Genomic DNA, 19730 nt, shown 5'->3' with positions numbered 1-19730 from the left:
ACATTGGGGAGCAAAGGTACTCCTTCTTGGTGTTGTATTTCTTTTCTTTCAAAATAACATAATATTCATAAAAGAATTTGATTTCGTTTTTTTTTTAATTTAAAATATTATTTCAAACTTATAACCGTTAAAAAGAAACGCGAGCGCCACTGTCGAGTTAAGAGCGAACTATCAATTGTTTCGATCTAATGGCAGCCGCTTTGCTGCATCTGTCACTTTTATGATTTTAACGAGCTTTTATTTTACCGGTGTGATTCGTTTTATTATTAAATCTTATTCCTAACTGATAAATGTCACTGTTAATAGTTTGATAACTAAATCGAGATTTGTGTTATCAATTGTTTTATTAATATTTGTGTAAAAGTTTTTAAAAGCCAAACTATTTGTTTTATCCAAGTGTTAATATTATTTTTCAAAAATGGTCGTCAAAGAATACGAAATGTTCAAACAAGAAGGTATATATATATTTTTTTATTATTATTCTATATTGGAAGAATTGTGAAATGTGCAATCAAATGAAATAAACTTAAGTAAAATGCAATTATTTTTTACTTAGGTTGGAAGTTTATTATAAGTGTGATTATTTCTCTGTAACACTAAGAATCATTTAAGGCTTATCCATGATTTAATGCTACTTCAAAGTATATTACACATATAATGTAAATATGATGTATAAATATTTACAAACATTGTTGCACATAGTCTTCATAAATTTACATAATATCTTTGCTTATTTCTTTATTTTTGCTCCTATATCCCATCATTGTTTATTTTATTTGTTTTTTTTTTTTATGATTGTTTCAAAAAAATTGCAGTTGCGATGAAATTGAAAGAAGTGAATAGCAATGCTGATAAGTTACTGTTTAAAGCTCTAAGTTTGCTTAAAATGCAACAGGCGCAGGCGTCATCAAAACCGTTAACACAATTAGTAAGTATATTTACTTTCATTTTAGAATTGTATTTAGCATCTTTATTCTAAGCCTATTATCATTTTTACTAATATGTTTTATGTTTATTTACAAATTGTTATATTTTTTATTAGATAAAAGAAGCCGAGGTCGCAGAACAATCAAAGATTGATATGTCGCAGAACAATAAGAAGAGGAAAATGTCCTCTGATGATGAAGGTATGTTAAATAAATATTGCTACTCCAAAATGTTATCAAAGATTTATGTGTATCTTCACATTTGTTCTTTATCATGTCTTGGTTACTTTCTTATAAACTGCTATTTAAGGCTATCTTACAGAAGCATCAAGGCTAAAGATTGCCAAGATTGCTGGTACTACTAAAAAACAAGTTAATATAACTCATCTCACACCAAGTAGAATGGGTCCAAAAAGTATATTATCGAAAAGTCGATTCAAAACACCAATGAGGAACAAAACTATAAATAAATCAACTTATGGAATGATCACACCCAAGGTAATGCTTCTATAATAAATAAAAACATTTTTATTCTGGTATATCATGAACTTTTTATTTATATACATTTGTTTCTTATTTCATTCTTAGGTTACTAAAAATCAAACTTTAATGCTTATGAGGAGGCCTGCTCAAGGAGAAATGGCTATGTCTTTGGCGGGAAGTCCACTCCTGGTGTCCAGGTATGTGCATTACTTTATTTATATGCTTTGTGTTGATAGTAAAATTGGAATTTTACTAATAGATCGCAAATTCTATTTTCATTTCTTCTTTCAACTTTCAACCATACTTTCATGAATAATTCTAGGTTTCATTTACTATCTCAATTTTAATTGCACCAAAAATGTATTCACATAAATACATGAGGTTTTTAGCAAATTTTATTATGATCAAATATTCAGTAGTATCATTAGTTTTACATTTTGGCAACTATTTTAAAAACAATATCTGTTTTTAGTGTTGTTGGCGAAGAATTGGCCAATGTTAATATACCAATGCCCGATGGAAAACATCTTGCCTTGTTCCCCACACAGTTAGGAAAAATTGATCCTGAAGATTTGCCGAAATTTGATGCTGATACTAAAAAACAATTACAAATGCTAGCAGAAAACTTAAGTAAAATTTGCAAGATGTGTAAATAAATCTAAAATTAAATACTTTAAAAATACTCGATCAATCTTTAAATTTGAAATTCGCGCCTTTTGTTTCCTGTCATTGAAATAAACATGGCGTCTTTGACATATATTTTGACATTTTTGCAAAAACGGCGTAAATTTATAATTCTGTATGAAAAATGTTAGTGCTTTGTGAATTATTGATTGTATATTAAACTAGTGAATAATTTATTATATAATTAACCTATAAAAATATTTTATGATTGTTGTGCACATGGATCACTATTATGAAAGTAAGTTAATATACAAAAATTTGAATTTGAATGTCATATTTTGATAAAATTGATAAAGATTACAAATAAATCTTACTTATAATATATTATATGGATCACATAAAGAAGTGTTGTATGTGACCAACTTGATAAATTGTAACAATACACATTTTTAAACTTAGTTGTTATTTTCTGGAGTTCCATTTAAGTATATAGTTTCAGCTTTCAGTAAATTAACATACATTTATTGACTGTTTGTTTTTTTCACTATTTCACTAACGATACTGTCTCATTCTTGAGCAGCTGTGGTATGTGTCTCGCCTATAAAAATAAGTTCTAAAAATATGTAGTAACCACGAATAATACAAATTATTATATATATATACAATCAAAGCAATCATTCTCACTCGACACGACAACCAATCACAATCGACCCTTATAGAAATGATATCATATCACCCAAGTACATTGGGTGTGCCCCAGGGATCAATTTTAGGGCCTCTCTTATTTCTCATTTATATTAATGATTTTTACCCCACTGTACAAATCTTTGTGATTTTATTCTTTTTGCGGATGATACCAGCGTTATCATCAAGGCCAAATCTCTTAATGAATTACAACATAAATTAAGCGTGGTTATGTCAGAAATAACGAAATGGAAATAATCTAGTCCTCAATAATGATAAGACCCAAATCATATCTTTTTGTACAAAAAATCGTTTATCCAATAATATTACTTCTTTAACCATCAATAATTCAGCATATAATTTTTTGCAAGTATCAAAGTTTCTTGGTATCCATATTAATAATAATTTAATTATTATTAATCTGATCATATCTCTATCTCACTATCACCAACTTTATCTAGAACATGTTTCATGTTGCGCACCCTAAAACCCAAACTTGGTTTAAATTGCTTACTTTCAGTTTATTATAGCAACTTTTATTCTCACGTTTCATTGTATTTAATGTTCGAATTCTTTTTTTCAGCTCTTTTTTTCAGAAGCGAAATTCGTGCAGCTACTATGATTATTATAAAATTACTATCCTTTCAATATTAACTATGAATAAGCTTGACAAGAGCCTGAAATAATATCTATTATTATTGATTAGGGCTTGCTTATGAATAAATAAATAAATCATCGAGAACAAATGACGAATCATTGTCACTCGACTCTGCCGTAGCGCACTTTCGTTGTTTTGCTCAGATTTACACCCTAATTGCGCCTAAAGGAGTTTAACTTCAAAAATTTTTGTAGATTATATAAAATCTTTGCATATTTCAATTCAGTGCCGTTTGGACGATTTTGAAGAAATTTTTAATCTGTTCGTATGAACTGCAAATTATTTTTGAAATATATTATTTTTATGATTAAAGATAAGGCATATGTGCATTTTGTTAAAACCAAAGTGTTTTTAAAAAATGCAACAAGGTACTAGATTCTGTATTGTTGATCAAATCCATTGAATATTATTAAAATTCAGAGAATGTCTACAAACCCATACACAAAGTTAAATCATTAATCATGATGTATTTATTTTAAGCAATTTTTTTCATAAAATGTTATATTTAAAAAATAAATTCAAAACAGCAAAATATTAAAATTTTAAATATTAATAAGTTTTTAAAACATAACATCGATTAAAATCTCAAACATTATAATCTTTCATACTGCCCCAAGAATCGCCAACTTTTATATTCACAGGCAGGGGAACATTCAAACGAATCGCATTTTCCATGGAATCCTTAAGAATTTTTACAAATTCTTCAACACAATTTTCTTGTACTTCATATATTAATTCATCATGCATATGCAGCATCAAACAAATCGAGTCATTCTCAAATTTTGCAGTTCGATCACTGTTACTGAATTGAGAACATTGTTCTATTTTTTTGCTAACAAAGGTGTCGACTCTCACCATAGCAATTTTGGATATATCAGCTGCGGAACCTTGTATTGTTGTATTTAGAGCTTGCCTTTCTGCTTGACCTGATAAAAATAGACAAGGGGATTAAAATAATTAATATTAATTAGATTAAATTTACAGTATCTGTTTACCTTTTAATGATCTGCTGCTTTGGTTAATATTGGGCAAATAACGTCGCCTTCCTTTAATAGTTTCTACAAAACCAGTTTCACTGCACTTTTGAATAACGCTTTTTGTGTACCTATTATATAAAAAATATATTATTTACTAGATGATGAATATTTTTAGTTAATTTTATTACCTATGTAATACAGGGTATGCTCGGTTGAATGATTCTAAAAATGTTAATGCATCCAGTTCAGTGACATTAAGTGTATGCGACAAAGCTTTTGTACCCATGCCATAAATCATTCCATAAATTAGTTGTTTAGTTCGTTGTCTCATTACATCATCCACTTCATCTTCTGAAACGTTATTCCATTGAGCAGAAATCGATTTGAATACATCCTTGTTCGATTTTAATATATCACACAGAATCGGATCTTCTGATAAATGGGTCAAAATTCTGAATTCAAGTTGTCTATAGTCTGCAGATACAATTCGGTAACCATCCTTAGAAGAAAATATTGAACGGCAGCTTAAATTTTTTAATTCATCGTCCACAGCAAAATCCTTTGGAACATTTTGAATATTAGGCTCAGACATAACAATTCTCCCAGTTGCTGTTTGCATGATAAAGTGCCCGTGTAATCTGTTATTTGAAGTTATATTTCGCAGTAAAGGGTAAATGATTTTTGTTAAAGTGTTTTCTAGTTTTCTCCAAATCATGATCAAGTTTGAAATTGGAGTGTTGAGTGTTTCAAGTACTTGTTTGTTGGTGCTGACTTTTTTTCCATTAAATATTCCTAAAACTTTAGCAACCTCTTTGGAAGACGACATATTAAATCTTCTGCCTGTTAATTTATAAGCTTCATTTTGGATTTTTTGCATTTTGTCTTCAACGATGCAGTTTAGTTTTTGTAAGTCTTTACAATTCAGACAAATGCCACTAACTTCCATTTTTGCTATACACGCAACACTAGGCATTTCAATATCTGTAAAACTTAAATACATTTTTGTATTTTCACTCAATTTATGAAATAAAACCTCGTATAAAAACCATTGCATGATGCAATTGCTTGAGACTTTTATTCTGCTTTCCAATTGTTTTGAAAGTTTTATAAAATTAGCTAAATATGATTTTATCAAATGTTCTAGAGTAGGTGTTGATTCACGGGTGTTTAAAATCCAATCTGCAACCTTTGGATCTCTCAGATTGCATTTTATCTCTAACTGACAACCATAAAAAACCAGTTTTAATAAAGATTTGCAATTATATGCTATTAAGCATCTGGATTTTGAATTGAAAATGATTCTTAAAATGTCTAAACGATGCTTCAATGTGATATTTTCATCAACTAAAGTATTTTGAAGGGATAGATAATAAAGTTCAGTTTTTCCACAGTAAATGTAGAAGCCTTGTATGAAGCGGTCTTGTACGATGCAATTATATTTGCTTTCATCGATTCTTTGGCTTTGGGTAAATTTTTTACCTATTATATTCTCAGATTTGGGTATCGTATCACAAACTATGGTTACGGAGATCTTTTCTTCGCTTCTAATATTCGTACAAAATTCTAAAAAGTCATCTAAACTTTTCGTAACATTTATAAACTTTATTTTGGAGATAATTTTTAACACTTTGTATTCAGAATATCTTTGTGATTGTACGGAAGTTGATGGATTTTTTGGTGTAGTCTTTGTTATCAGTTTTGTAGTCTCTTCAGGTCCTGATATTTCATCTTGAGAACCAACCACAGCATCATCCAGGCTCAATCTTTTGATACCGATGGCATCAGGAGATTCTGATTTGCGTTTCACACTTCTTGTAACAGTTTGTTTCTTTGCTTCTGGTTTCATCCGTTCAACCCCATTTTTCTTATTATCTCCATTCATCGATATATCAGAAAATTGTTCATTATCATCAGCTCTGTCGCTTAAATTCAATGAACTTATCAGTGAATTATCAGAACAGGCTTCACGTTCCCTAAAATCATCTTTTTTACATGCCGTATCATTTTTGGCTACTTGGGTTATAATATTGTCAGTATTCTGCTCTCTATTCGATGTATCTGTACTACTTAGATTTTCGGAAGTATTTACTGTGTCATTAGCGTTATGTTTGTTCCAATCTATATTCAATGAACCCATTTCCACCTCCAAATACTTACGAGCATGCAGAATTAATAAATCTGCAGCCTCTCGTGTCGTAAGTCCTGCTTTGCCTGAAAATATAAAATAGAAACTCAATTAACTAGTAGGACGCATGGCATCGTGCCTTAAGACAAATTGCTGGAACTTTTCGTACCGTAATTAAACATTCGAGATATGAAAATAACAAATAATTGTTTTGAATAATTTCAAATAGATTATCTATTATAATTAATACATACTGTAAACTAATGAGTGCTTATTAAATCAGGCGACGAGCGTATTCTACAGACAACTTAATGTGTATGTTTATAATATATTTGTTAATTTAGAATTTTTTTCAAGATTTTGGCATTGTTTAGAAGTTTGAAATTTTTTGGATTCGTTCAAAAAAAACGTTTTTTTAACTTTTTGAAAATTTCGAAATTTTTGAAAATATTCGAAACCGTTTTTTTTTTAATTTTGATATTTTTTTAAATTTATCAAAATTTAGTTTGTCTCATTTTTTTGTTTGAAACTTATGAATTTCGAAAATTTATTGAAAGTGGTAAAAAATCATCCTTTGTTTTTAAAAAAATCGCCCTTTTGCCATTGCGGCAGCATTCTAGATTATTAATCCTTTCTTTTCATTTTATAGGGCTGCAATCGCGGACGTAATTTTTTGGGGCTAATTTTTAAAATTAGCAATTATTTTTTTGTTTTTACTTTATTCTGTACTCTTGTAACGCTGATAAATAAATTATAGAGAAAGTGATTGTAAAAAAAGTTATTGACTTTTTTTATAATGATTTAAAAATGACCTGAAATTCATACCTCTATACAAGCACTAGAATACTCCCTTAGTTCAATTATAAAGTCTTGAAAAATGATTATCACTGATTCTTGAAGAAGTTTTCATAAAAAAAATCCGATTCGCGAATTTTATGTTTCCTCGACGTTTCAAGCCATTCTGAATCGAATGAGACCAATAATTGAAAAAACTATGTGTTTGTGTGTGTGAGAACAGATTTTTTGCTGTAAATCGACGTTTTCTCAAAAATGGCTGGACCGATTTCAAAAATTTAAAAGCCATTTGATGTATCTCGATGAGGATTATCGTTTGACAGTTTTGTGCAACGATCTGCCGAGCCGTTTCTTTGTAATTTGGAAAAAAGTGTTAAGCTTTTCGTCCACATTAAGCTCATACTACCGAATCGATTTTAAAAAATCATAAACTGTTCGAAAGATATCAGTTGGGAATAATACTGATTAATAGGTGAAAATCTTCTGAGCCGTTTTCTTGTAATTAACTGTTGAAAAAAAAATTTAAACTGATTTGTATGGAACTTTTTTTGGCGATATATATCATGGTCTTATAGAACTTACTGAAATATTACGGCCTTACGACAAGTAGTTTAATTTTAAAAATTTATCAAAGTTGGAGAAAATGAGTAGTTTTCTTGTAGCTTGTTAAAATTAAAATTAGAAGATTTACTTGGTATAACGATAGAGTATTTGGTCTTGATGAACATACAAAACCATTAAAGTCCTAGGGAAACTGGTTCAATTATAAAAATTATTGATTTTTGAAAATTTGCTTTTATAAAATAGTCTGAGTTAACGTATTTGTTCGTTTTCAATTATGTGTAATAAATCCAATCGGAATACTTTTAATCACTCATAAATTAATTTATTTTTCATTGATTAAGTCGATTATTTACACATATCGGGAAGCTCATGCAACTTGTCTTAAGGCTAAATGCTATAGCAAAAGTATACTTTCAATTAGTTTTTTTTTCAGCTGTTTCAAGCTAAAATATAAATATAGTTCATATTTCCATAACAATTTCCTCACCGTTTACCCATATGCATCTAACATTATTCTTTGCTAACCCATTATCCTCACAAGATTCCTCTTGATTGTTTGTACTATGAAACGGCATAGAATTGTACAAAATATTCTCCAGGGCACACGGATCAGAAGTGGCCAGCTGCATTAAATTTTCAATGCCTGCTTTAAAAATTGCTCGAGCCCTTTGCCCATTTAATAAGGGCAACCGCATTAAATCTATTAAATCGCGTTGAATGCCGAACTGCAAACGTTGCTGGAATTGCGATATGAGAATTTCCATTGAGTCCCATCCTAGCTGATGGATGAAAGAAGTCACCATTCCTGGATAAAAGATGATAATATATATCTGATTTCCATGTTTAAAAATAAATATTCATTTACCAGCAAAAGTTGCAGCACTTTGTTGTAAACTTTGCAATACTCCTCTGGAGCATCTGAATTTTTCAGCAACGGTTTGCAATGGTACTTCATTAACTAATTCTTGCAACGCCAAGGCAGTATAAAATCTGTAATATTTAATATAATAAACATGTAATTTATTATATTAATCATATATCAGGGTAAGTTATTGTAATTGTCCAAAAATCGAAATTTAAAATTTTAGTAAATCCTTACGTTTTGAAGGTTTCTGAACATTTTGGCATACATTATAATTAGAAAAAATGGATGTATGTGTGTGTGTGTGCGCGGATACAATTTTTCTTCGACTATTTCGGGCGCACGGATCAACCGATTTGAATGGTCTAAAAAACCTTCGATTCCTATTGATAGGGAGATGTGCTGATTAGTTTTTGGCAAGGGCAGGTCCAGCCGTTTCGGAGATACGGTGCAACGAGTGCATAACATATAGATCGAGTTTTTGAGAGAACGGAGTATCCGATTTGAATGATCTAAAAAACATTCAATTTATAATAATGGAAAGAAGTGGTGATTAGTTTCTGGCAAAGGCAGGTCCAGAAATTTCGGAGATACGAAGCTAAATGTACAAAAAATTGCAGTTTTTGAGAGAACTAAGCATCCGATGTGAATGCTTCCAAAAACTTTCTGCTTGTATCGACGAAACAATTGCTTTGAGGAAAAAATCTTTTTTTTATTTCAAAATTTAAAAATATTTTTTATATCAAAAATAATTCGGATTTCAATTTTAATTCTGACTTAAGTTCTGAAGCTCACTTACATACTTTAAATAAATAATTTGAACTTTTGCAATTCAGTTTATATAATTCTTAAAAATATGAGATAAGGTCCTTCATTCTCACTCCTCTTGATTAAGTTTTGCTTATTTACTTTTTATGTAATCATATATAAACGTCGTCTTAATAAGCTCTTATATTTTGTTTATAAAATGAGAATATTGAAAGTTACAGTGTTTATAATATTTGAAAACATTTAAAATTTCTGCCATACACCACTAGTTTATTATTTATTAACTTTCCGTAGGGTAAGTTATAGTAATCGCGAAAAAATCGAAAATGAAAATTTTTATGTATCTTTACGTTTCAGAGGTTTCTGAACATTTACCTTAGAAAAAATAGATGTATGTGTGTGTGAGCGCGCGTGTGTGTGTGTGCGGATACAAAATTTCGTCGACGATTTCGCGAATACGGATTAACCGATTTGGGTAATTCAAAAAACATTCGATTCCTACTGATAAGGAGACGTGCTGATTAGTTTTTATTAGACTATAATATTAAGATAAAGATTTTAATAATAAGTAAAAATATGTGTACATTTATATGGGTTCCGTACCAGTGTTTGCACGTTAGACGACTACGCGGCGCTTATGCGATTTCATATTTCAAATCCAAATCATCTATGCAGCGCGATTGCTTAAAAAACGTTGAAAATTTTCAAAAAAATCTAAATATAAAAATCAAAATACAAAAAAAAATCGAAATATAAAAAAAAGTCTTTTTTTTTCAAAAATTCAAAATTTTCTCAAAAATCTAATTTTTTCAAAGTCTTGCATAAATTTTTTCAATAATTTAGTTTTCAGCACGAGGCCATGCACCACTAGTTTATTATTTTATTTGTATTTGTTTTATTTATATATAGAACTATGATCGGAGCATATAATTACCTTCTATGTATCTGCATTTTATGATACATTTGAGGACAATTCAACTTCAGAGTGCCTCTTATAGCTTTTACAAGGAAGGATTCTTGTACACCGACTAATTCTCCTACACGTCTCATATTTGGACTGAGCTCCTCCCATAAGTCTAATGCGAGGAGCCAATCTATGTTGCCAAGCTATAACAGATAATAAAAAGTTATTACTGTATATTAATTATTACTAATAGAATATTCTTGAGATAAATACAAACAGATAAAAACACAACTATACACCTAAGTCTGTTTTTACACGGTAGATTGGTTCCAGAAGAAGCCGTGTAAAAAAAAACGTGTAAAAAAAGACATTGATCTTATACAAAAATGGGTGATTTGTTCCTAATCTCTAAAACCTATTAAAATTAGTGACAAACAAGAATTTTTAGGGTATTCCCCTAAATTAGTGCTATACACATTTGCTTTGACCAGTAAAAATTGTTTGTACGCGCTAAAGGGGAATTCACTTAAATCTTTAAGCTAGAATTCGCAAACTATCGATACTATCGATGGTTTCAGACTTATTTCTTTCATAAATACTTTTTTGTGATATGAACATACTTCGCAAAAATTAAATTTGAGAAAAAAAAATTAAGTACATAAAATTTCAAATCGTGCATATGAGTTCAAATGGAATAAAATCGTGTAAAAAAATTAAAAATATTCAATTTTTAAACCGTGTTATATCAAAACCGTGTACAAAAAGACCGTGTAAAAACAGACTTAGGTGTATTTAGTAATCAAAATACTATGTGATATAAAGATATGAATCTTACTATATTCCGATACCTGACTACATATGCTGTAAGGTGTCACAAGATAAATCATGTGTAAATCAGTATCCAAAACAAAGCATTGCCTGGCCTTATCAAGTTCCGTAAACAGCATGAGTCCATCTTCCGGAGGCATAGAACTGGCCAAACAGGCCTGACCTAATGGTGTAGCCCATAACTTATCACCTTCATTCGTATCCTGTTGACGAACTAACTCATATTTAATTAAAAAATCAACAGTGCTCTTGATTGCATCAGACATTTCATTTTCTGAAACCAGGACTGAAAACAGCGTGCTTTTTGTGAATATTTCCAAATCCTGAAGTGATGAAGCCCTACCACTGGCTATTACCTCCAATATTGCACGTTCTAATTTTCCACGGCCCACCAGACAACTTTGTAATGATATTTCGTTCTCCGAAATTAATTTCTTGGCTACACTTGCATCTTTTTTGTTGCATATGAGTATACTTTCACCTTTGGTATCTTTTCCCATACGTCCTGCTCTTCCTATCATTTGCCTATAGGTCAAACTTTTCAAGCTTTGGCCATGAAAAATTGGTGTTCTAATTAGCACTCGGCGTGCAGGCAAATTTACACCAGAACTTAAAGTCGAAGTCGCCACAAGTACTCTTAATGCATTACTTTTAAAACCGCCTTCTATTATATCCCTTTCGTCCATAGTAAGACCAGCATGGTGAAACGCACAACCGTAGCTTACAGTATTTTTTAAAACAGAGTCCAAACCCACCGGACAATTTTTTAATTGCTCTATCAATTCATTTATGGCTGATTTATTTAACTCATCTTGCAACTTTTTTCCAATCACATTATCTGCAGCATTTAAGAGCTGCATGAAAGCTTTGGCTATTTGTTGAGCTAAATTTTCGCACCACATTTTTGTTGGGCAAAAAATTAGTACTGAACATGAGTCCATTATAGTTTCTAAACAAAGTTGGATAACGTTATCGGGATCTCTGGGGAAATCAGTATGGGGGATCATTTTTCTAATAAATTCATTTTTATAATTGTATATGAATTCATCAATTTTGTATTGTTCTTCCAAAGGTATTGGCCGGAAGTCTGTTTGATATAAACTGGCATCAAGCCATTTGGCTAATAAAGGTAAATTTGGAAGAGTGGCCGACATTCCTATGAGTTGCATTTTCAAAGACTCATCCTTCTCACAAATATATCTAACTTTTGTGAGAAGCAGCTCCAATATATAACCTCGGTCTGGAATAATTGAGAAAAAAACTACTATTTAAATATATATATATATATATATATATATATATATATATATATAAATAAATAATTCCTCTGTGATGTATGTAAATATACTCCTCCTACACGATTATTCGGATTTGGATAAATCTTTCTGAAGTTTATTAAGGGAATTTTTAGGACGTATGTGATTATAAAAATATAGTAATATTGTAGAAATAAGTAGAAAAATTGCAAAAAACGGTAAAACAGTTAAAATAATAGGGGCGGAGGGGGGGGGTATAGGCTGCTAAAAAAAATGGCATTATTTTATATGATGGATTCTACTATATATAATTGTGGATGTATAGAGAAGGTACATTGTGATCAAAATTCTTATATTAGCTGATATATAATTGGTTTGGACCAATATTTATTTATTTATATTAATTTTTTATGTAAATTTCGAATTATTACCTGGGTCTCCCACAAGATGCAATTCGTCTATAATAATAGCACCAATATCCCCAAGGGACTCATCACTGAGAGCCCTATTGATAATGCTATTCGCTTTCTCAATTGTACAAACAGCTACATGAGTTGCTTGAAAACCACCCGCAGGAGCATGTGAACCCATAAAACCAGATACTCTTATACCACTACTACCTAATATATCCTACAATAGAAAAAAAATGTAAGCCCTTGAAATATACTTCTACAAAAATATGATTTTACCTGAAAATAAAACATTTTCTCTCGAACAATAGAAACAAATGGTAATATGACTAATACTTTTTTGTGTCTTTCTAAAACAGTTTTTATTAATAGAATTTCTGAAACTAATGTTTTACCAGCTGATGTAGGAGCTGAGTAAATTAAATTTTTTCTCTTGTGCAATATTTCATGTTGATCCAAACAATCGACTTGCCATTGGAATAATTTTTTGATACCGTGGTTGGCATATTCTTGCAAAATCTGAGGCGGTAAACCCCAATTACTTAACAATAATTTATCACAGTTATGTGCAGAATTAGGAATATTATGTGATGTTTGATCACGAGTAGTATTGGAACTGTTTATATTTAAGCTAGATTCCTCATGCTTGTGTGATGTTTCTAAATTACTTTTTGGTAACGTCTGTGATGTTTTCAGAATAGATGAATTGACTTTAGGGCATGAATCATTTATTACAGTGTTGAGAGTAGAAATATTTATTTGCTCATTGGATTTATCATACACCTCATTTGTATCAATATTAGTTGTATCTTTCAAGACTATTTTGTCCTCCACAAAAGATTTTTGTGAATTATTCAATATACTAGAACTTAAATTATGCTGTGGTAATGTAAGTCCTGATTGTATAAACAAATCTTCGAGTATACACTCATCCAAAACTTTTTCATCAACTAAAGATGAAATGTTCTGTATATCATTTTGATATTGTTTTTCACTCAATTGTGAAAATGAAACATTTTCAGTATTCCAATCAATATCGTATAAACCAGATATATTAGTCGGATTACCTGAGTTATCAATAGTATTTACATTTTGCTTTATGGAATTGTTATGATCATTATCTGTGTCAACTATAGATTTATTTTTATATGATGGAATGGGACTGCTAGCATGAAATTCCTCTATGTTTTCTTTACTTTTTATTGAGTACTTTGCTGAGAATTTTTTTAAAAGGTTTGACTTATTCTGTGAACACTTTTGTGAATTCATATAGTCAAAAGAGTCATCAAAATAACATTCTAAATTGATATTACCACTAGCATTACTTGAATTTTTGGAATCATTCTGCTTATTATCACAATTTATTTCAATGGAAGACCTATTATGTATATTGTTTTTCTTGTTCTTATATGTTGTACATGGTTCTTGTGATTGATTAAAATCTATATCTACATCATTAAGGGCTAGCATTGTACCCTCTCCTAAAGAATCCATATCTTAGTTATTAAATTGCTAACATATTAGAGTTTAGATAACAGTTGAAAATATTTTCAATATTTCAAATAAACCCCCTAAAAACTGAAAAAGACTTTGAATACATTTAATCAAAATTTAACTTAATAAATTAGTACTCACTTATTGTTTTTAACATTATCTATTAAAATTATGTAAATAATAAAATTCTTATTTTGAGAATAATGTAATACTTTCTCAAATAATTATTTACAACTGTCACTCAACTGTCACCCAACTGTCAAACTTTACTTAAAGATCCAACTTCAGGTCTTTCACAATTGTCAAATTGTCAATGGCAGTGTCAGTGTTCCTTTTATATAAATATAAATTAACCTATATCTGTCAAAAACAGAATAATATTAAACATGAACTATTAAGATATTAATTATACTAAATTAATTCGTTTGATAAGCAAAATGCAATTTAAAGATACACTAGGAACAAGATTGCAAATTTTAGATACTTATAAAGAATTTCTAAACACCACACAAAACAAGTTAACTTCTTTTTTGGATCAAATTGGATGGAATGAAAAAGACACTTTTAGTGAAAAGGTAAATTTAATGTTATTGTTGTAACTTTCTTCTGAGTCGTTAATAACTGTATCTTACTAGATAAATGGTGGACAGCCAAAAAAGAATGTGTCTAAAAGTAATTCCAAAGTATTAAATGAACAAAAACTCTATCCTGATGTATGGTTACCAGAAACTGCTAAATCATGTATAAAATTAGGTAATAAATATTTTCTTATAAAATAGTCATTAAGTTGCTTCATTTTTTGTTTATACACAAACATATGATTATCCAATACTAATATTTTCAATAATTTTAGGAATGAAAGATATAAATAAAATAATTAATAAGGACACATACAACCAAAAATCTGGTAAGCAAAATGTTACAATCTTACTTATTATACTCCTCTGCGGCATTTAGTATCCTTTTATTTAAAATTTCATTGATCTAATATATATTTAAAATTAAATTTTTTATAAAACAATATCTTTTTAATGTAAAAACTAACCTACATGTAGGAATTACAATAGAATTTTTGTATATGGATTAGTCTATAAATATATTTCGTAAGTATTTGTACAGTTTCGTTTTACCTTTTTTTCTGATTTACCAATAAGTACTCGTAATATTTCAGAAAAAGTCCCACAAAGTTTGGAACAATATCAATCTGCATTTTCTAATAATGAGAGACTTATGGTTTATGAATATGTGCTGAAGAATACTGAATTAGAAACAAATTCAGACTTAAATTTGAAGTGAGTGTGAATACAGACCTTATTTTTTTTAAATTCGCCTCTAAGTTATGATATAATACTCTTTTTATTAGTTTCAGTTTAGCAAATGACTCTAACACCTCTGCAAATGAAAATTCATCTTTTCAAGATGAATTAGCTTTAAAAAGAGATTTGAAAAGACGCAGGGCAAAATATCGCAAGCCTGCAAGCCGTGGATATAAACAAGAATTAAAAGATACAATCGAAACACAAATGGAAATGTATATGAATTATCTAGAAAAAAAGTATGGCTTAGTTAACCCAAATTCTTTAAATAATGTAAAAGAAGATGCTATCAAAGTAATTGAAAAGGAAAATACTACATCTCAGTATGAATATTTTACTGAAGAACATATTTTTGAAGAAACATTGAAAAAGCGTAAAGAGAGAGAAAATAATGAACAAAGTCGCTCTCGCATTGTTGATACTTTGCGTGGCAAAAAGCCTTCTAGTAGTAAGTTTAATGAGTCTGACTTTTATTTTCATGCTCATAGTGAAAATTTGGATAAGCAAAAGTCATCTGCTGATAAGAAAGAGTCTTCAACACATGATTATCGCTCAAGGAATACAAAAAAAGATTCCTGTTATGAAGTACCTAAGAAATATAATGAATATAAAAGTAGTAGTTCTTCAAGTAAACGTAGATATTCCTCAGATTATGAAAGTGACAAATCAAAAGAACAAAATTATAAAAAAAGATCTGATGATAGAAAGGAAAAATATAAGCGTGATAAATATGATTATTATGACACCTCTGAACATAAGAGACATAAGAAGCATAAACATAAACATAAACATAGTCATTAACACTTTGTTTTCCATTCAAAGTACTTTCAATTCAGATTTTTGCATTATTATTTCATAGTCTGAGATATCTTGTCTGAATTTGGCAATGTCATAGGCTTTTTGTGAATTCATAATAATTTTTATTTTTTTATTTTGTGATTTATATTTATTATATTGCTTTAAAGCAATATTTAGAATGTATTTTGCTTTATGCAATCAAATATTTTATACAAGCCAATTATTGTACATATACAAATCAAAAATTTAATAAATCTAAAATAATACAAATTAAGGTGTATTTCAGTAATGTTAAGTAATAGACTTTTAGCATCCTTTTATTTTCCGAGACCATTAAATTGTGTGTAAAAATGGATTAATTCCATAGCTAATTTCCTTATCTATGGCTAATAGTATTAATTCCATAATTTGTGCATACCGCCAAAATTTGAAACGTACCGCCATGTTTATATTTTAGTCTTTTGCATGTTGGTGCTGTGAAAGATGCCGAATGACATTCTACAAAGCTTTCAAACCAAGAAACCCGCATAACCTAAAAGTATTAATTATTCTGGAATTTGCCAATTAGTTAATAACATGTTTAAGAAATTTGATGAAAAGGAAAGTGTGTCAGGTGTTCAACAATTGAAATCCTCTGTTCAAAAGGGAATACGAGCAAAATTGCTCGAAACTTATCCACATATAGAATCACATGTCGATGCAATTTTACCGAAAAAGGACACTTTTAGAATTGTAAAATGCCACGATCATATCGAGATAATGGTAAATGGACAGGGAGAACTATTGTTCTTTCGCCACCGTGAAGGTTCTTGGATGCCGACTTTGAAATTGTTACATAAATACCCATTTTTCTTGCCTATGCAGCAAGTTGATAAAGGAGCTATCAGATTTGTTCTATCAGGTATAATGGAATAGAAATAATTTGTGCAAAATCGTATTGCAAAATTATCAATATTATATATATATATATATATATATATATATGCTTAATTTGAGTTAAAAAGTCAGGCGTTACCAATAAAAATAGTATGAGAGTTTTTAAAAATTTATTTATTTAAAATCCATACGTTTTGGCTAGCATCTTAGCCTTCATTAAAATTTTGTATCTTAATATAACATATGAAACCATTATTAATCCATGGTATGAGTATGTGCACATTGATAAAATATATATTTTTTAACGAATATATATTTTTTAAGTTGTCGAAATTATGTATTTACTGTTCGGAGTTTAAGATAGAAATGTTAGGATGTTAAAATGTAGGACATTTCTACTTTACTCCAAATTTTAACTCATCCATTACGATCGAGTCATGTTTATTCATATCCCTCTCTTTGTTTCAGGTGCAAATATCATGTGCCCCGGTTTAACTTCTCCTGGAGCCTGCATGACTCCAGCCGAGAAAGGAACAGTTGTTGCCATAATGGCAGAAGGAAAACAACATGCTTTAGCTATTGGTATTACTTCTCTTTCTACAGCCGATATTGCCAAAGTGAATAAAGGCATCGGCGTGGAAAATTGTCATTACCTAAATGATGGACTTTGGCATATGAAAGCTGTTAAGTAGATGTTCTTTGTATTTTTATAAATGTTCATACTGGATAAAGTAAGTTTTAAATAATAAATTTGTAAATTATTGAAATTTATAATTACTGTCTTATTACTAGTTTTAAGTTTGATTTCAAGATGTGTGGTTTAGGTTGACTTGAACTTTCGTATCGGGTATGATTACGGTGACCTCAACTTAAGGGGTTACATCACTGTAGCAGCCAAATAAAACGTATATTTTGACCATTTTTTTCGGGCAGAAGAAAAAGTGATAAAACCATGATATTGAAAATAGTTATTTGTTGTACTTTAAAGTAACAAAATATAATATAATTTCGGCGAGCCGCGTCAAATTGGAGCCGCTCCGCGGCACGCAAAATGACTACAACATTTTTAAATTTTTTTATTGGAATTTTCTATAGTATATTTAGAATAACATTCTTAAGTGCTCATCATAGCGGATATCAAAAATATAGATTTTTGCTTGCTTGGCGAGCACTTTATTCAAAAACGTTAAAATTGAACGAAAAAACGGATAATAATTTATTAGTTAATGAACAAATTAACATATAGAGAATCCACTATGATAGGAACTTAAAAATGTAATTTTAAATATACTGTAAAAAAGTCGAATGAAAAAAATTTAAATTGTTGTAGTTAATTTGTTGTAGAATTTTTATAAGATCGCATGGTTTTCGAGATAAGGCAAGTAAATGCCTGAGAGAAGTGTATAAAGAAAATTCTCCGAAAGTTTCAAATAAATCGGCTTAGAGAAATGGTCGTCGTATTGAAAAAGACAGTTTAAAAAAAAACGCGTTTACAGCTTCGTAAAAGGAAGGAAACAGATTAAAATTTTAATGGACAAACGGTTGTATCTCCGAAAATATGTTAAATTGAAAACCCTTTCATACATATAGTCGAAATTTGAATATATATTGCATTTTTTACATTTTTACATTTTTTATTGCATTTAATAATGTTATAATAAAAATGTGAGGTAGGACACAATATATATAATTTTATACATTGTTTTCTATCTTAAGAGAATTTTAAATTGCCAAATTTTTCCAATTTTGAAGAATGAATATATATAATTAAATATAATAAAATCTATATGTTATAAAAAAAAGAAATACTTTTAGCAGTTTTCCAAAAAAACAACAATTTTTAAACAATGTTAATACTTAATATAAGACATTCTAACTAATCGTGAGAAAAAAAAATTCAATAAATGAAAATTGAATATTTTTAATATTGTATTTTTATGTTTTTGGTAATTATATCAAGATAAAATAAATTTTAGGCTTTATAACTTACTAAATTGATTATTTTATGTAAATTCACATACTGACATGGTTACATTTTAAAACTATTAAACTTTTTTTCATTAATATTTTATATGTATATAAAACTTATTAGATATTAACTGAGGCGTATATTTTTTTGATGAACTCAGGAATAATGGATCATTTTTCTGCAAAACTATTTGTTCCTAATTCTAAACCATAGATAAATAAGCTCTATGTTCTAAACTTCAAAATTCATGTCAATACTTTTCCAAATCTTCTAGAAATTTTTAAAGAATAAAATTCTATTTTCAATCTTCTTTTCATGTGAAATTGCTTATGTCAATTAATGCATGTTCTATATATGAAAAGTTTTTATACATTTGTATTACAACATTAGTATACAAAGTTAATATCGACAAA

General features: G+C 29.2%; 4 protein-coding genes across 5 annotated transcripts; 3 read left to right on the top strand and 1 right to left on the bottom strand.

Moving 5' to 3' along the window:
- Window positions 1–281: 281 nt before the first annotated feature.
- Window positions 282–2187, top strand: LOC113363924 (borealin-like). 2 transcript variants are annotated; one of them, XM_026606409.1, is made up of 6 exons: window positions 282–455; window positions 816–928; window positions 1043–1127; window positions 1249–1424; window positions 1515–1606; window positions 1882–2187. In XM_026606409.1, the coding sequence occupies exons 1-6, from the start codon at window positions 419–421 to the stop codon at window positions 2063–2065; spliced, it is 687 nt and encodes a 228-aa protein (XP_026462194.1). In that variant the 5' UTR covers window positions 282–418; the 3' UTR covers window positions 2066–2187. The 2 variants fall into 2 exon arrangements, with proteins under 2 accessions (XP_026462194.1, XP_026462193.1); XM_026606408.1 differs by having other exon boundaries at window positions 1237–1424.
- A 1773-nt stretch (window positions 2188–3960) lies between these two features.
- Window positions 3961–14358, bottom strand: LOC113377932 (DNA polymerase theta-like). Its single transcript, XM_026618396.1, has 9 exons — window positions 13144–14358; window positions 12886–13084; window positions 11219–12438; window positions 10401–10573; window positions 8702–8826; window positions 8324–8641; window positions 4541–6563; window positions 4371–4480; window positions 3961–4301 (listed from the first exon to the last, which is right to left on the bottom strand). Exons 1-9 carry the CDS (start codon window positions 14356–14358, stop codon window positions 3961–3963), a joined length of 5724 nt encoding a protein of 1907 aa, XP_026474181.1.
- A 437-nt stretch (window positions 14359–14795) lies between these two features.
- Window positions 14796–16475, top strand: LOC113377922 (E3 ubiquitin-protein ligase Topors-like). The gene is made up of 5 exons (XM_026618384.1): window positions 14796–14933; window positions 14994–15111; window positions 15212–15265; window positions 15530–15650; window positions 15722–16475. The coding sequence occupies exons 1-5, from the start codon at window positions 14796–14798 to the stop codon at window positions 16473–16475; spliced, it is 1185 nt and encodes a 394-aa protein (XP_026474169.1).
- Window positions 16476–16990: 515 nt separating this feature from the next.
- LOC113363332 (malignant T-cell-amplified sequence 1 homolog) lies at window positions 16991–18069 on the top strand. Its single transcript, XM_026605826.1, has 2 exons — window positions 16991–17373; window positions 17817–18069. The coding sequence occupies exons 1-2, from the start codon at window positions 17049–17051 to the stop codon at window positions 18038–18040; spliced, it is 549 nt and encodes a 182-aa protein (XP_026461611.1). The 5' UTR covers window positions 16991–17048; the 3' UTR covers window positions 18041–18069.
- The last annotated feature ends 1661 nt before the right edge of the window (window positions 18070–19730 follow it).

Source organism: Ctenocephalides felis, unplaced genomic scaffold, assembly GCF_003426905.1.
Source record: "Ctenocephalides felis isolate EL2017-DRISC unplaced genomic scaffold, ASM342690v1 CF-g0.4_SCAFFOLD_00845, whole genome shotgun sequence".
NCBI classification, from domain to species: domain Eukaryota; kingdom Metazoa; phylum Arthropoda; class Insecta; order Siphonaptera; family Pulicidae; genus Ctenocephalides; species Ctenocephalides felis.
Note: the sequence above shows the minus strand (reverse complement) of the source record. Positions and strands in the feature narration are given on the sequence as shown.

Coding starts and splice junctions, on each gene's coding strand:
- LOC113363924 (XM_026606408.1), top strand. CDS start 419: ATGGTCGTCAAAGAATACGAAATGTTCAAACAAGAAG. Junction 1,425..1,514: donor ATGGAATGATCACACCCAAG/GTAATGCTTCTA, acceptor TTTCATTCTTAG/GTTACTAAAAATCAAACTTT. Junction 1,607..1,881: donor AGTCCACTCCTGGTGTCCAG/GTATGTGCATTA, acceptor ATCTGTTTTTAG/TGTTGTTGGCGAAGAATTGG.
- LOC113377932 (XM_026618396.1), bottom strand. CDS start 14,358: ATGGATTCTTTAGGAGAGGGTACAATGCTAGCCCTTAATGATGTAGAT. Junction 8,642..8,701: donor AAGTGCTGCAACTTTTGCTG/GTAAATGAATAT, acceptor TCTTTTATCCAG/GAATGGTGACTTCTTTCATC. Junction 4,481..4,540: donor GCATACCCTGTATTACATAG/GTAATAAAATTA, acceptor TTTATATAATAG/GTACACAAAAAGCGTTATTC.
- LOC113377922 (XM_026618384.1), top strand. CDS start 14,796: ATGCAATTTAAAGATACACTAGGAACAAGATTGCAAATTTTAGATACT. Junction 14,934..14,993: donor AAGACACTTTTAGTGAAAAG/GTAAATTTAATG, acceptor GTATCTTACTAG/ATAAATGGTGGACAGCCAAA. Junction 15,651..15,721: donor AATTCAGACTTAAATTTGAA/GTGAGTGTGAAT, acceptor TCTTTTTATTAG/TTTCAGTTTAGCAAATGACT.
- LOC113363332 (XM_026605826.1), top strand. CDS start 17,049: ATGTTTAAGAAATTTGATGAAAAGGAAAGTGTGTCAGGTGTTCAACAA. Junction 17,374..17,816: donor TATCAGATTTGTTCTATCAG/GTATAATGGAAT, acceptor TCTTTGTTTCAG/GTGCAAATATCATGTGCCCC.